Consider the following 14,920-nt stretch of genomic DNA (forward strand, 5'->3'; position numbering starts at 1 on the left):
CCACTTCCAGACCCTTAGACCAGCCACTTCCAGCCCTGGCCCCCGAGCACAGGCCAGCTGAGAACTGCTCTTTGAGATGTGACCAGCTTCAGCCTCCTTCAGGGCTCAGTGCCTGTACCAGCGGGATGCTCAGCCCTGCCTGCTCCCTCTCCCAGTGCAGGCCCTGGCAGAGCCCACAGCAGGGCTGCCTGCAGTCACTCACATGGGGCCTGGGCACGGCAGGGAGCTCTTGGGCTCAAAAAACTGTCCTTCAGAAGCTCCCAGCTCTGCTCACCTCCTTTGTCCCTCAGGGCAGTTTCCCAGGGGATCTCATCCACTCTCTTAAAGTTCAGGGTCCTGACTCTACCTGGCAAATTTACCGAGGGAGCATCAATCCCCTCATCCAGATCATTGAGAAGGGTGTTAAACAGAACAGGGCCCAGCACTGAGCCCTGGGGAACACACTGGTGACCAGCCAACAACTGGGTTTTGGAGGAGAGGAGCCTGAGGGGTGAGCTCAGGAATGGTTACAGATGCATCAAGGGTGGGTGTGAGGAGGCTGGAGCCAGGCTGTGCTCAGGGATGGCCAGTGACAGGACAAGGGGCAACAAGCTGGAACTGAAGAGCTTCCAAAGAGACACAAGGACAAAGTTGTTCCCTGTTGAGGTGAGGGAGCACTGGCAGGGGCTGCCCAGATGGGCTGTGGAGGCTCCTTCTCTGGAGACATTCCAACCCAGCTGGAGGAGTTCCTGAGTGCCCTGCTCTAGGTGGTGCTGCCCTGGCAGGGGAGTTGCACTGGCTGAGCTCTGCAGGTTTATTAAGGCCAAGAGCCAAAAACTTTGCGGCACGTGAGCAGCAACGTGGCCTCGTGGGCAAGAAGCTAATGGCAGCCTGGGGGCATCCAGCAGAGTGTGGGCAGCAGGGCCAGGGAGCTTCTGCTCCCCCTCTGCTCTGCCACATGTGCTGAGGCCTCAGCTGGAGTCCTGTGCCCAGTTGTGGGCTCCCCAGCTGCAGAGGGACAGGGAACTGCTGCAGAGAGGCCAGTGCAGGGACACCCAGATGCTCAGGGGACTGGAGCATCTTCCTTGTGAGGAAAGGCTGCTGGACTTTGGACAGTTCAGCTTGGAGGAGACTGAGGGGGGACCTCGTTAATACTTACAAGTGCTGAAAGCTGCATGCCAAGGAGAGGAGGCAGCAGGGAGGGTTTTTCCTGTAGTGTCCAGTGACAGGACAGGGGGTATTGAACAAAAGCTGTAACACAAACAATTCCCCTTAAGGAAAAACTTCTTTCCTGTTGAGGTGAGGGAGCCCTGGCCCAGGCTGCCCAGGGAGGGTGTGGAGGCTCCTTCTTGGGAGGTTTCCAAACCCACTTGGACACCTTCCTGTTGTAACGGTGCAAGCAATATTCATTCAAAGATGTAGACAGGCTGGGTAATGCACCTGCAGACACATACACAGCCAACACAGTGCAACCAACAGAGGGACTCAAAGCCACCCTTCCTTTGCTGGCTACTTCCTTATATGCTGCTTCTGCCCATGTGATCACCCAGGGCCCAACTGATTAACTTGCAGCACCTGTTTCTGATAGTTGGAAGTAGCTTGCCAGCTGCATTAACTTGTCCCCACCATCTTTATTCAAGCTGGCTGGTCCAAGTCATATTTGTACCTACAAATATTTGGTTCTGTCATGCTGTTTGAAGAACTCTGTCCGTCCCTGGGACTTCTTGAGCTACTGCTTGAAACGTGACAGGCCAGACATGGGGAGCACTGGTTAAGGTTTGATGACGGAGCTTTATTGTTTTTACCAAAGCACTTTGCGTCCCTCAAACAACACGGAACAAATCCAGTTTTGTTGACACGAAGGGTAACAAAGAGTTTCCAGCTGTAGAAAATGGTTCTCACAGGGTGAAGAAAGCCAGAAAATCAAACGTACACAAACTGGAAGAAACCCAAGTGCTAAACTCGGTGTCTAAACTACTGAGCAACGATGCAAAAGAAAACTGCTGGTAGGTCCAAGGTTTGCCATGGAGCACAGGGAGGAGCTCATGGAATAGCCCCTGGCATGGGCCCCGCTCAGAGCTGCAGCTGCCCGGTCAGCGACGGGCCCAGAGAGAAGGCCGTCTGCTCCAGGCCCTGCGGAGCCACTCTCGCAGGCTGAGTCTGGAGGGAGCTGCTCTCTCTGCATCTCTCAGGGTGCACTGCGTTTGAGCTGCCAGGTTTGCTACTGACGAGATGGTGTCTTCTGGCAGGTTTTCAAGGGCTGCAACAGAGAGGAACAGAGCTGAGATCAGAGCCTGTGTTCACCCCAGGAACCCCTCCTGCCAGGGCAACCCCCAGCTGTTCCCACAGCCCAGAGGGAGCCGGGCCCAACGGCATCAGCCGGAAGGTGCTGAATACCCCCCGTGCCCCTGACATCTCTCTCTGCTCTCCCTGGCCGGGGCAGGGGCCGCAGCTCCCTTCCCAGGGCCTCTCCTCCTCCCTGCCAGTCCCCGCTGCCGCCCCGCTGCCCTCACTCACCCTCATGGATGGGCTGCAGCAATTCCTGATGCCCCCTCAGGTGCTGCCCGGCGAGCCCTGCGAACGCACAGTCGGTCAGTGCCCCAGCGGCACAGTTGCCTCACAGGTCCCTGCAGCCCGGCCACACGCCCCCCTCCCCTTGGCAGGGCTGAGCCCAGGCTCTTCCCCGGGCGAGCGAGCGCCAGGCGCAGGGCAGGGCTGGCACAGGGCGCAGGGAGCCCCGCGGGCGCCAGGGCCCTGCACCGGGCACTCGCGGCTCCGCAGCCACGCGGCTGATTCCTGCGGCCGCGCCACAGCCGGGGCTGGGGCCGAGCTGCAGCGGGGCAGGGAGGGACAGGGGCTGTGTCTCACCCAGGAACCTGACGGCCGCCTCTCGTATGGGCTGCTGATGGCTCCAAAGGCACCGCGCTGCCTGCTGCACATAGTGCGCGGCTCTGCTGCCGCACCCTGACAGCTGCAGACGGACAGGGGACAAAGGGAAGGGTTGGTACCGACCGTGGCCCTGTGCCCGGGACGGGCTGTGGCAGTGGGCAGGGGCACAGCTTGCCCAGGCTGGGGCTGCTGCTTGGGGACCATCCTTACCAGGTACTTGCCCACTTCCAATGTCTTCCTCTTCTCCAGGAGCTTTCTGAGCCTCCTCTTCTTCAGGAAGGCGGCAGCTCCAAGCAGGGTTACCCGAGAGGCCTGCAGACACACAGAGCAGGGAGATGCTACCGCTGCCCAGGGCACAGGACGGGCGTCCTCTCACCCGGGCAAAGCTCATGGCCCTTCCTGGCCCTGGGGACCTCCCGCAGGGACATGGGCAGGTCAGAGATCCTCACCTCTGCCACCTCCGGGCTCTCGGCATGCAGGAGGCAGAGCAGTTCGATCACGTTCTCATACACCCGTGTCTTCATCGGCTGTCTTTCCTTTTTGTTGACAGACTGCATCAGACGTTGGAAGAGCTCAAGGGAGAGCAGCTGCACACTGCTGGTGGTCTGGTGGAAAAGAAAGAGGACAAGAGCTCAGCACCGGCTGCTGCAGGCCCACCTGGGCATGGCTCTGAAAATGCACAGAGCACAAAGGTTCCTGGCAGCAGCCAGTGCCTGTGGTGGGGGGCACAAAGCCTTACGTGGTGAAAGAGTGGCTGGAGCTTCCCAGTCAGCTCCAGAACGAGGGTGCTGCAAACTGGGCTGTTGGCAGCCTGGAGCATCATTTTGAGCAAGGAGAGGTTCATTTCGACCACCTCGTCATCTAGGTCCTGCAGTAGCTCCAGGAGGCTTTCCTGCAGGATCCACATGCTTTTGGCCTGTGTGCAACACGATGCTTGTGGTGAAGCCGTGAAAAGCTGCACTGCCAAAATCACTCCAGTGCTTCAACCCCATGCTGCTGCCTCGGGAGCCAGAAGCCAAAGGCCTGCCACAAGGGACTTGGGGAGGCCAGCAGGGAGGCAGGAGGGCTGGCAGGAGCTGACAGAGCTCCCAAAGCACAGCCAAGCCCCAGCTGCATGTCCCCCAGCTCCCCTCACCCAGCCCCACGCCCCCAGCATGGCTCCAGCCGGCTGCCCCCTGCCTACCTTCGAGGGCTCGTCGCAGGTGGTGATGAGGGCATTGAGCATCAGCCACTGCATCTGGCTGCACTCGCTCCGCAGGTACCTCGGTGCCAGCTGCAGGACACCTTCGTCTAATGCCCTCACCTCAGGGCAGGCCAGGAGCTGAAACTCCCAGGACGCAGGGTCATGGCTGGGGGAGCGTTGGTGGGCATCTCCAGGGACAGGTTTCTTGGGGATCCCCACCATTTGGGAATCTCCAAGGGCCATCTCACAATCCAGGCGTCTGCAACAAGCAGTCTCTTCAGTTTTGGCAGAAAAAGCCCCTGTTGTTTCCCATCATTTGCTATTGCCAGGGAAATATGAAAAGGAACTTCCAAAAGATGACAGTGAGAACTCAGTAGCTTCCTCCCCTTCCCTTGGAGAAGAGGGGCTGTCACAGCTCTGCAGCAGCCTCAAGTGAAAACAGGCCTCTGCCACTGAGCCCGGCAGCAAACCAGCAGTGCGGTTCTTCTGATGCTGCTTTCCATCCTTCGCTCAGGTCACACAGCAGAGCACCTTTGTTTCACAAGTACCTCTGTTTCGTAGAGCTGCTGCAGCGTTCCTTTTCCCCAGAGAGCTGGCTGACTTTATCAGCACACTTTGCTATTCCTTGCTTTGCATCTCTCACTCTCCAGTATCTCCTTTTCCTCTCAGAGGTCGGGGGCTGCTTCTCCCCTCGGACGTTTTCCATCACCATTGTCTCCTTTTCACCACGTGCTGCTTGACATTTCTTGTTTGCCTGCATGGAAAGGAATCAGTCTTGTAGCTCATCATCAGCTCTTATTAGACACTGCTGGGTAGCTTGGGTATTGGAGTACAGAAGCATGACAAAGTAGGACTCAAAAGCTCCCGATTGGCAGAGACTGACTTTAGACCCCCCCACCTTGGTACTGGAATTACTCAGACTTGTTCCAGTAAATATCTTTAGCAGCTGCAGCTTCACAGCTCAACATCTCCAATCAATTAGCAGGATATCAATCACCTGGACTACAGTTTCTTGTATCAGAAGGAAAGAGGTTTCATTGGCAAGTCTTAGTAAGACAATGATTTTACAGACACCCAGCAGCAGTCCTCTGTCTTCCCTCAGCCACGTGCCAATTGCACGACGATTCTCCAGCAGCTTCAGTCTCAGCTGGCTCACTTTCAGTGGCTTATTTCTACAGATGCCCCTGCCCCAGCACTAACAAATTCTGCTTAGAAAAACCTCAATAAAAAAGGAAAACAACCCAAAGCAGCGAGCTTTAGAGTTGGGTTTGAACTGGAGAAAACATTTGGCAGAAAATGATATCCACAAGGGGAAAAGAATCATCTCATTGTCTCAGTTCTCAGTGACACATGAGGCAAGAGCTTTGTGCTGGAGCTGAGAACAAAACTGATCTTGTGATGGCCTGTCTGATAAAAGCTACTGCCAGCTTTTGCCTCCTCTTCAATCCACATCAGCAAGGAAAGTGAGATTTCCTTGGGGGTGAACTGCACACAGGTTGTAAAGAGTCAGGCAGGTCCCACCGAGAACAGGTCACACAGGAACGTGTCCAGGAGAGTCTTGAAGAGCTCCAGAGCAGGAGCCTCCACACCCTCCCTGGGCAGCCTGGGCCAGGGCTCCCTCACTCAAACACTCAAACAGTTTTCCCTTGTGTTTCAATGGAACTGTTTGTGTTGCAGCTTCATCCCATCACCCCTTGTCCTGCCACTGGATACAACAGAGAGAAAGTGCTGCCCCAAGCTCCTGACACCCACCAGTGAGAGATTTGGAGCTATGAATGAGCTGCCCCCTCAGTCTCCTCTTCTCCAGCCTGAACAGCCCCAGGCCCCGCAGCCTTTCCTCACAAGGAAGATGCTCCAGTCCCCTGAGCATCTGGGTGGCCCTGCAGTGGTCTCTCTGCAGCAGTTCCCTGTCCCTCTGCAGCTGGGGAGCCCACAACTGGGCACAGGACTCCAGCTGAGGCCTCAGCACATGTGGCAGAGCAGAGGGGGAGCAGAAGCTCCATCAGAGCAGAGCTCTCACCACAGTCGGTGGTGGCAGCACTTCTGGCCCTTCTGAGCCTTGCTGAAGTGAAATTCTCTTCTGAAACGTGGCTACCTGAAAAACTGTGTGTTTTCTTTAAAGCTGGAACAACCAGCCCAGTTACAACGTGTCCTTCCCATGGCCTCTGAGTGTGCTGAGTTGCTCCATTCCTGGCCTCTGCTGTACCCTGAGAAACAGTGTTTGGGAGTCATTTGTCTTCCAAAGCACCTGCAGGGCATCTGAGGCCCCTCTTCCCAGAGAGCAGCTGGGAAGGGAGTGAAAAGGGAGCAGGAAGAGAAGCAAGGTTGTTGTGGATGGAGACAAGGGCAGGGACGGCTGGCTGCCCGTTACGGTTCCCGGCAAAACAGGCTCCAGTGCTCGACTGAGAGAGGAAAGGAGGAAAGTTTATTCTGCTACCAACATGAAACAGAACGGAACAAAAGCAAAAAGGGAGCAGGATGATGAGAAAATGACAACCACGGGACACAGTCCTTGGGGAACATCTCTGGCGTGGATTCTTCACGACACCGGGGCTCTCGGAGACAGAGGCTGCGATGCTGGAGCCCCTCACTCACCCTCTTCCGATGAGTCAGAACCCATCTCATACACCAGGGTTTCGTCCCATGTCACCCTTTTCTTTTTCGTAGCGCCGGGAGCCCCATCCTCCTTCCCAGCTCCCTTCGAGGAGCTGGCGACTGTCGGCACGCTCGGGGAGGGCACACGAATGCGGTCAGGGCGGGAATGGCGAAGCCTTTGCAAGGCGCCTCGTCTCTCGGAGCTTGTCAGGGACTGTGTCAAAGAGAAGCTGCGCTGGCTCAGGGCGCTCTTCAGCTCCCTGCTCCTGACCTGCCCCATGGCTGTCTCAACAGACACTGGCTGGGGCAGGCGGCTGCTGCCAAAGGCCCTGCGCTGGGGGTGACGTCACAAAGGGCCCCGTTCTGAGCTGCCACCCAGTGTGGGGCACGGGAAGGGGGATGGCATCATGTGGGGCACGGGAAGGGGGGATGGCATCATGGGCGGCACGGGAAGGGGGGATGGCATCATGAGGGGCACGGGAAGGGGAGATGGCATCATGAGGGGCACAGGAAGGGGAGATGGCATCATGAGGGGCACAGGAAGGGGAGATGGCATCGTGGGGTCACAGGAAGGGGCAAGGGGGGATGGCATCATGCGGGGCAGAGGAAGGGGCAAGGGGGATGGCATCATGGGGGGCACTTGGCTTTGGAATTAAACTTGAGGCTGTGAACTCTGAAATTAGGGTTTGTGTAGTGATGGTTAGGTAGTGATTAGGTTAGTGTAGTGATTAGGTAGTGATGGTTTTGAAATCTAAGGTTTTGCACCCTCAAAACGAGTCCTGGGAGGGACAATGAGAGGCTTTGGCCATGAAATAGTTGAATTCTATGCTTCAAGCACCACTTCCTCCAAGCCCAGGATCAGTGTGTCCCCACATGTAGGAACGGAGGCTGGAGGCCTCCATGGGTGAGCAAGGATCTGCTGGGACAGCTCAGGCCGAAAGCAGCCATCTCTGAGAGGTGGAAACGGGGCCTGGCTTCTTGGGAAGAGTACACAACATTGCCAGAGCATGCAGGGGTGCCACCAAGAAGGCCAAAGCCCTTCTAGAATTCAACCTGGCCAAGAAAGTAAAGCAAAGCAAGAAGGTGTTTGTCATGACATCAACAGCAAAAGGAAGATGAGGGGCACCGTGGGCCCACTGCTGAACACAGAGGGTGCCCTGGTGACAGGGGATGCAGAGGCCGAACTACTGAATGCCTTCTTTGCTACAGTCTGTACAGACAAGGCCAGCCCTCGGGAAGCCCAGTCCAGCAAGGACAGTAGGATGGCCTGGACAGCAGAGCACTTGGCCTGGGTGGAAGAGGAAGAAGTTAAAGATTTGCTGGCCAAGCTTGAGGCTCATAAGTCAATGGGTCCTGACGGGATGCATCCGAGAGTGCTGAGGGAGCAGCTGATGTGATTGCTGAGCCTCTCTCCATCATTTTTGATCAATCATGGAGCACAGGCGAGGTGCCTGAGGGCTGGAGACAGGCCAATGTCACTGCAGGCTGCAACAAGGGCTGGAAGGATGAGCCAGGAAACCACAGGCTGGTCAGCCTGACCTCCATCCCTGGAAAGGTGATGCAACAACTCATCCTGAATGTCACCACTAAACATATGAAGGATCAAATGGTTGCCAGGGGGAGTCAACATTGATCACCAAGGGGAAATCCTGTGTGACCAACCTGATGCCTTCTACCAGGACATAATCGGCTGGTTAGTTTAAGGGGAGCAGCAGATGTCATCTGCCTTGAGTTCAGCAAGGCTCTGGACATTGTCTCCCACAACACCCTCATCAGAAAGCTCAGGCAGTGTGGGCTGGATGAGTGGAGGTGAGGTGGATGGAGAACTGGCTGAATGACAGAGCCCAGAGGGTGCTGATCAATGGCACAGAGTCAGGTTGGAGGCCTGTGGCCAGTGGAGTTCCACAGGGATGGGTTCTGGGGCCAGTCTGGTTCAACATCTTCATCAAGCACCTGGATGAGGGGACAGAGGGACCCTCAGTGAGTTCCCTGCTGGTACCAAACTGGGAGCACTGGCTGATTCCCCAGAGGCTGAGCTGCCAGGCAGTGAGAGCTGGACAGGCTGCGAGTTGGGCACAGAGGAACCTGCTGAGGGTCACCAAGGGCAGGGGCAGAGTCCTGCAGCTGGGGAGGAACAACCCCCTGCACCAGGCCAGGCTGGGAGTGACCTGCTGGAGAGCAGCTCCAGGAGACAGACCTGGGAGTGCTGGGTGATAAGAAACTGCCCATGAGCAGCAACGTGGCCTCATGGGCAAGAAGCCAACAGCAGCCTGGGGGCATCCAGCAGAGTGTGGGCAGCAGGGCCAGGGAGCTTCTGCTCCCCCTCTGCTCTGCCACAGCTGCTGAGGCCTCAGCTGGAGTCCTGTGCCCAGTTGTGGGCTCCCCAGCTGCAGAGGGACAGGGAACTGCTGCAGAGAGGCCAGTGCAGGGCCACCCAGATGCTCAGGGGACTGGAGCATCTTCCTTGTGAGGAAAGGCTGCGGGCCCTGGGGCTGTTCAGGCTGGAGAAGAGGAGACTGAGGGGGCAGCTCATTCATAGCTCCAAATCTCTCACTGGTGGGTGTCAGGAGCTTGGGGCAGCACTTTCTCTCTGTTGTATCCAGTGGCAGGACAAGGGGTGATGGGATGAAGCTGCAACACAAACAGTTCCATTGAAACATAAGGAGAAACTGTTTGAGTGTTTGAGTGAGGGAGCCCTGGCCCAGGCTGCCCAGGGAGGGTGTGGAGGCTCTTGCTCTGAAGGGCTTCAAACCCACCTGGACACGTTCCTGTGTGACCTGATCTAGGTGAACCTGCTTCTGCAGGGGGATTAGGCTGGATGATCTCTAAAGGTCCCTTCCAACCCCTCCCATTCAGTGATTCTATACCTCACAGGTGACAGTTTCAAGCAGAGCCATATGTGAGGCTATAGGTAAATGCCAAATCATTTGCTGAGCTGAGTCTGAATTCAGGTCCCAGTCCCAGGAAATGAAGCACTTCATGGCATGACTTAGATGCAGAGGAAAACGAGGATGCTGGACTACAAACTAATGTACAATGTGCAGCCTCATGGGCTTCAGTCCATCTGCTCCAGCCTGTGGCACTCCAGGATACGGCATCAGGACACAATGATGGTCTGACCCTGAAGGCTTTTTGACCCTTACAAACTACAGATGACATGCCTGGTTGTATCTGTTTCAAGAATGCGTTTGTTGTTGTTTTTCTAGGAGTGAGGGAAGAGTCTCTGGTTTTAGGTTATCCCTTGAGAGACTGAGAATGAATGACAAGATCTGAAAGCTCAGAACTGCCTGCATATAACCTTCCTTCCTGGAGTACTATTTGTCACTTAAAGAGCTTAATTCTTTGAAATGCAAATGTTAAGTTGGAGCACTTTATGAATTTATGAGTATGAAAAATGAATGTATCTCAGTTACAGTGGGAAAAGACAGGTATTGCACACAAATGGCAGACTTGAAGGCCTGTAAGTCATTTGGCTGGCCAGCTTCCCCTCCTAATCCCACTTTATACTGACACTACAAGTAATCTTATGATAAGAAAAACCAACTGTATATTATGAGATCAGAGGGCTTGCAAGGGAGACATTAAAACTGCTTCTCACATGTTGCTTTAGATGCAACACTGATATCCTTCCTTTCTCCTTCCATGACACGAGCTTTTCAGATGGCTGCTTCACTCAAATGCAGTAGATGTTTGTCCTAATTTCAGCTGGGACAGAGTTAATTTTCTCCCTAGCAGCTTGCACAGGCTGTGGTTTGGATTTAGTGTGTTGATAACACACTGAGGTTTAGTTGTTGCTAAGTAGCACTTATCCTAAGTCAAGGATTTTGTTTTTTGGCTTCTCATGGCCTGCCATCACGAAGGTTGGAGGAACATGAGAAACTGGGAGGAGATACAGCTAGGACAGCTGACCCAAACTGATCAAAGGAATATTCCATACCATATGAGGTCATGGCCAGTATATAAACTGGAGGGAGTTGGCTGGGAGAGACAGGTCACAGCTCAGGGACTGGCTGAGCATGGGTCAGTGGGCATTGAGCAACTGCATTGGGCGCCACTTGTCTCTCTTGGGCTTTATTTCATGATCCTGTCATCTTCCTTTTCATTATAGTAACAATAACAGATATATTTTATTATTTATTTCCATTATTAAACTGTTCTTATCCCAACCCATGAGCTTTACTTGCTTTTGGTTCTCCTCACCATCCCATCAGGAGTGAGCGAGCAGCTGTGGGGTAATAGCTGCTGCCTGGGGTTAAACCACAACAATGCTGTTTAACTGCTGTTTCCACTAATGCCCTGTAAAGCCCATACAGGTAGTCTCAGCTCACTTACTCTGGTTGTTCTCTAGGGTCCCAGGAATCCTCAAATTCAGATCCTTCTGGGACTTCCTCTGTATTCCAAATAGCTTTGTCATTTCCAGGTTTCACTTGGAAAGTATCTGCAAGTGATGAGAAAAATCATCCTGTCATAGACTGGAATGTCTCTGATCCTTTAGGTTTGCTGAAAACTTCAGCTTTTCCTAGGCTTCAGAAAAAAGCCTTTGTACTAAAAGCATTCTAGTTAATGCCCACAGTCTCCTTCAGCTCAGAATGCAGAAGGAAGACAGAATGTTTTCCTTTCCTTTAAGTCTGCTTTATCCAACCTCCATGTCAAGGAAATCCCCCTTTCAGGCATAAAATATCTAGCACTTCAAAAATGGGTGAAGTGTAGCAGTGTGAAATATTAATCCTCCCCAAGCCCCTCAACATGAGATTTTTATGTGGGCAGAGTCATTTACAAAAGGACCTCCTTTCTCACACAGAAATCCAGCTCTTCCCCTTAATTATTGAGCACAGACCAGATAAGGTACAGAAGACACATGACAGCTCACAGGCAGGATACCCTGGTTTATGCCTGTCCTACATGGAAAGGTAAGCTGGTAAATCTCCAGCTTGAAGGTTTTTATAGTAAGAATCTCTGGCTATTGTTGGAATCCCAAGCAAAACTACTCTATTTGTTATATTTGCAACAGTTCCTTTGCTGCTACAGTCATCCTAGTCCTTGCTGGCCTTTCTTACAGCTCATAACTAAGCTCCAGGAACAACTTTACATTTACTGTGCCAAGGCTAAACTTGTCTTCTTTTCTTTCCTGAGTATGATTCACACCAGTTTAGGAAGCCTGAACATATCTGTTCTCACTGTCTGAGAGTCTGCTTTTCCACATAGTGCCAGAACACCTGTGGTCAGGTAAAGTCTGGAATTGTCCAGTGTTTCCAGGCAAAGAAGTAGGTGCAGGAACTGAAAAATGTCTCTTGGACTGTTGAGGGCAGCACTGAACAAAGCTCTTGTTTCTAGATGTGGTCTAAATAGGGTTGTGACACTTCAGTGAGGGAGCATGGCACAACTGTGCTTCACAACACACTCTCTAGCTCTTCCTCATCATAGGCATAGGCTCAAATCCACACAGTCGACTCCATGAAGACCCCTTCAGGTGAGTACCTAGAAGTCCATCTTCCTTGTTTGCTCTGAGTGAGCACTAACATCTCCATGTGGAGCTTTTGGCTGCTCAGTTATGATTCCCCTCAGCCCATGTCCAGGCTGTGCTCTGTACTCTCTTTCTCATCATCACTGGAGGCTGCTGTGATCTGGAGTTACCTTTTCTGTGTGTTTTTGTGGGGGTTATTTTGCAGCTAAACTTTCAGGACCAGAAGAATTTTACAGTGTAAAATGTAATGCTGTTTCCATCTTGGAGGTCAATGACCTCTCTCTGACTCAAGCAAACCCTATTACTGGTAACTTACTACAGCTGTTACAGTCTGCTACCATGGCACTGAACATTAAACCACACAGACACTCCTCCTTACCAGTGGTCTCTCTCTTTCCTGGTCCAATAGTCCCAGGAGTCATGGCATTAACTGAACAGTGAGGCTGAGGAAAAAAAGGCAAATGCAGCTTCAATTAACTACATAAAGCCCAGCTCAGTAACAATTATGTCAATAAATACCAAATAAGGTCAAACAAATCCCTGCTAGGATCCACTGAACCTTCTTTCCTTGTCACACTCACCCAGCAGAAAGTGACCTTGCCCCAGTGGGTTTGAGCAGTACTCCCCAAAGCCCTGTGTTACAGACAGCTGTGCTTTCTGAGCATTAGCTTCCACAGCACTCTGGCAAAAACTTCCATGCTTTGCCTGCCAGGAAGCTGAGGGTGCTACAGGTTTCCTTTTGACAGTCAAGGTCATATGAGGCAACAACATTTCCCTCTAATTATGAATCAATTTAGTGCTAATAGGCCTATGTGAGGCATTCCTCTATATGTGAAGATCCCTTTGGTTTGATAACAGTGCCTCACATGCACAGAACATTCAATTAAATCAAAATAAAGATTTCCATTTCCCCAGATTGACTCAGACTTAATTGCCATCCCTTGTGGCAGTTTGCCATTGCTGTCTCTGAAGTGTCACTCATTTCATTAATAAGATGTAAACAAATTCTTTCAAAATCAGGATGTTGACTGCAAAGATGTACAGCAATAATGCCACTTTTAAAAGGCAGCCAGCAAGCAGCTAAAGTGTAGCTGGAGTGTGAAGGATCACATCTACCCCCTACTGAAAGGAAACTTCAAGGCATATGAACCCCTTTGATGCCCAACATTCCCATCTTTACCAATACTTGCCCACAGCTGCTGGGGCAGCCAGATGGCTCTTTGCTGAGTGCATTAGAGGAACACTGAGGAGTTTGCAGTTTTTGTTATCCATGTCATAACATGACTTGTTCAAACTCTTAAGAGACCTGGCAGTCTCTGAGCCTTCACAGAGGCCCTCTACATTGTGTTTGTCAGCACCTCTGGCCCTCCTGGGCTATTCCTCCCATGCAGGCCTTGAGAAAAGCAGCAGCTGCATGGTTTCCAAAAGCTGTGATTTTCACCTAGTCCTGAGGTGAATGGATAGAGAAGGGAAAGATGCTTCTCTCATCAGTGATTCAGACCACTCACCTTCAAATGATTACCCACCCTTTCCTATTCTACAATCACCAACATATCTATTGTACTTCAATGACCAATTATCTCTACAGTCCTTCAACGCCTGGCACACAGAATGAGTTCACTTGGCTGCCTCTGGCTATTTTAGTCTTTACTCAGAAGTTGAGCAGCAACTTTTTTCCCTCCACATGCAGCATTCAGCTGCAATTGCCTTCACCTCCAGCAGACTTCAGGGAGAAGCAGGGGGAAGTGTAAAGTATCTAAAGCTCTTTCAAGTACAAGTTCTCACTTCTTTCAAGCTGAAAAACTAAATCTCCCTCCCATCTTGTGGTCACAATCTCTCCTTGTTTTCCTGGGGCACCTTCCTATTCTCTCCCTTAAGAGCTTGTGACACTGTGTTTCTGTGTTTCAAGTCAGTCCAAGACCTTCAAAGTTCCTTTTCACACACTCTGGGAAAGAGAGCTTCACTTCTCCTCAGTTAATAAGGTCATGGTACAACATGTAAAAGAAGCAGTACTTCTGATGAAAGACTCACCACATGTTCATCATCATCATCATCTTCTTGAGTATCATGAAGCAGCTTGGCAAGCAACTGCAGAGAAGGGCCTGAGGAAAGACTGTCCATATCAATACCTGCCACTCACCTATGCACCAAAAAACAAGTGACATGTGAAGAAGGAACAAAATGTGTCCTGTACAACTTGGAAAGCACAATTTTCCTACTGGGTGTTCTACAAAGGATAAAGTTCAGCCAAACTTTTACATGCATGATGTTAAAACATATAGAACAGAACATACTCCACCTTTCCTAGAATCACAGAGTGGTCTCAGCTGGAAGGGATCTTTCAGCCCATGGGGTGCAGCCTCTGTCCCAGCCCCATCACCCACCAGCCCATTGCCCTCAGTGCAACAGCCACCCAGCTCTGAAACCCCTCCAGGGACGGTGACTCCAGCAGCTCCCCGGGCAGCCCCTTCCAATGCCTCAGCTTATAGACTCTTTAGCACTATTGCAATCGCAGCCCAAGCCTCACAGCGGCCACCGAGCTAACAGCAGGCCCCACCTCCACACGCATCTGTAGCCACCGCAGCCACAGCGAGGGCAGCGGGTCGCCTCGGCCCAGCGCTGCCCCCGAGGGCCCGGGCAGGCGTTCGCGCACGGGTTGTGTGCCCAGCCGCGGGGGGACGGACACGCCGCGGCTCTCGACCCCGCGCCCCGCTCCGCGCCGCTCCAGCCGCCGCCAGGCCCCGGCCCAGCCGCCGCCGCGTCCGCGTCGCCACGGCAACGGGGAACCGCCGCCCCTCGCGCCTCGCCTT

At 52.9% G+C, this 14,920-nt stretch overlaps 1 protein-coding gene across 1 annotated transcript; it reads right to left on the reverse strand.

Annotated features, from left to right (window-relative positions):
- Positions 1-1,759: 1,759 nt before the first annotated feature.
- Positions 1,760-14,812, reverse strand: LOC133626638 (uncharacterized). The gene is made up of 12 exons (XM_062006991.1): positions 14,668-14,812; positions 14,142-14,250; positions 12,490-12,553; positions 10,979-11,084; positions 4,600-4,805; positions 4,052-4,310; positions 3,608-3,784; positions 3,318-3,473; positions 3,079-3,180; positions 2,848-2,950; positions 2,497-2,553; positions 1,760-2,239 (listed from the first exon to the last, which is right to left on the reverse strand). Exons 5-12 carry the CDS (start codon positions 4,761-4,763, stop codon positions 2,073-2,075), a joined length of 1,185 nt encoding a protein of 394 aa, XP_061862975.1. The 5' UTR covers positions 4,764-4,805; positions 10,979-11,084; positions 12,490-12,553; positions 14,142-14,250; positions 14,668-14,812; the 3' UTR covers positions 1,760-2,072.
- Positions 14,813-14,920: the final 108 nt, after the last annotated feature.

The sequence above is a fragment of the Colius striatus genome, chromosome 13 (assembly GCF_028858725.1).
Source record: "Colius striatus isolate bColStr4 chromosome 13, bColStr4.1.hap1, whole genome shotgun sequence".
NCBI lineage: Eukaryota > Metazoa > Chordata > Aves > Coliiformes > Coliidae > Colius > Colius striatus.

Coding starts and splice junctions, on each gene's coding strand:
- LOC133626638 (XM_062006991.1), bottom strand. CDS start 4,763: ATGGTGATGGAAAACGTCCGAGGGGAGAAGCAGCCCCCGACCTCTGAG. Junction 3,181..3,317: donor AGAGCCCGGAGGTGGCAGAG/GTGAGGATCTCT, acceptor GTGTGTCTGCAG/GCCTCTCGGGTAACCCTGCT. Junction 2,951..3,078: donor TGGAAGTGGGCAAGTACCTG/GTAAGGATGGTC, acceptor GTCCGTCTGCAG/CTGTCAGGGTGCGGCAGCAG.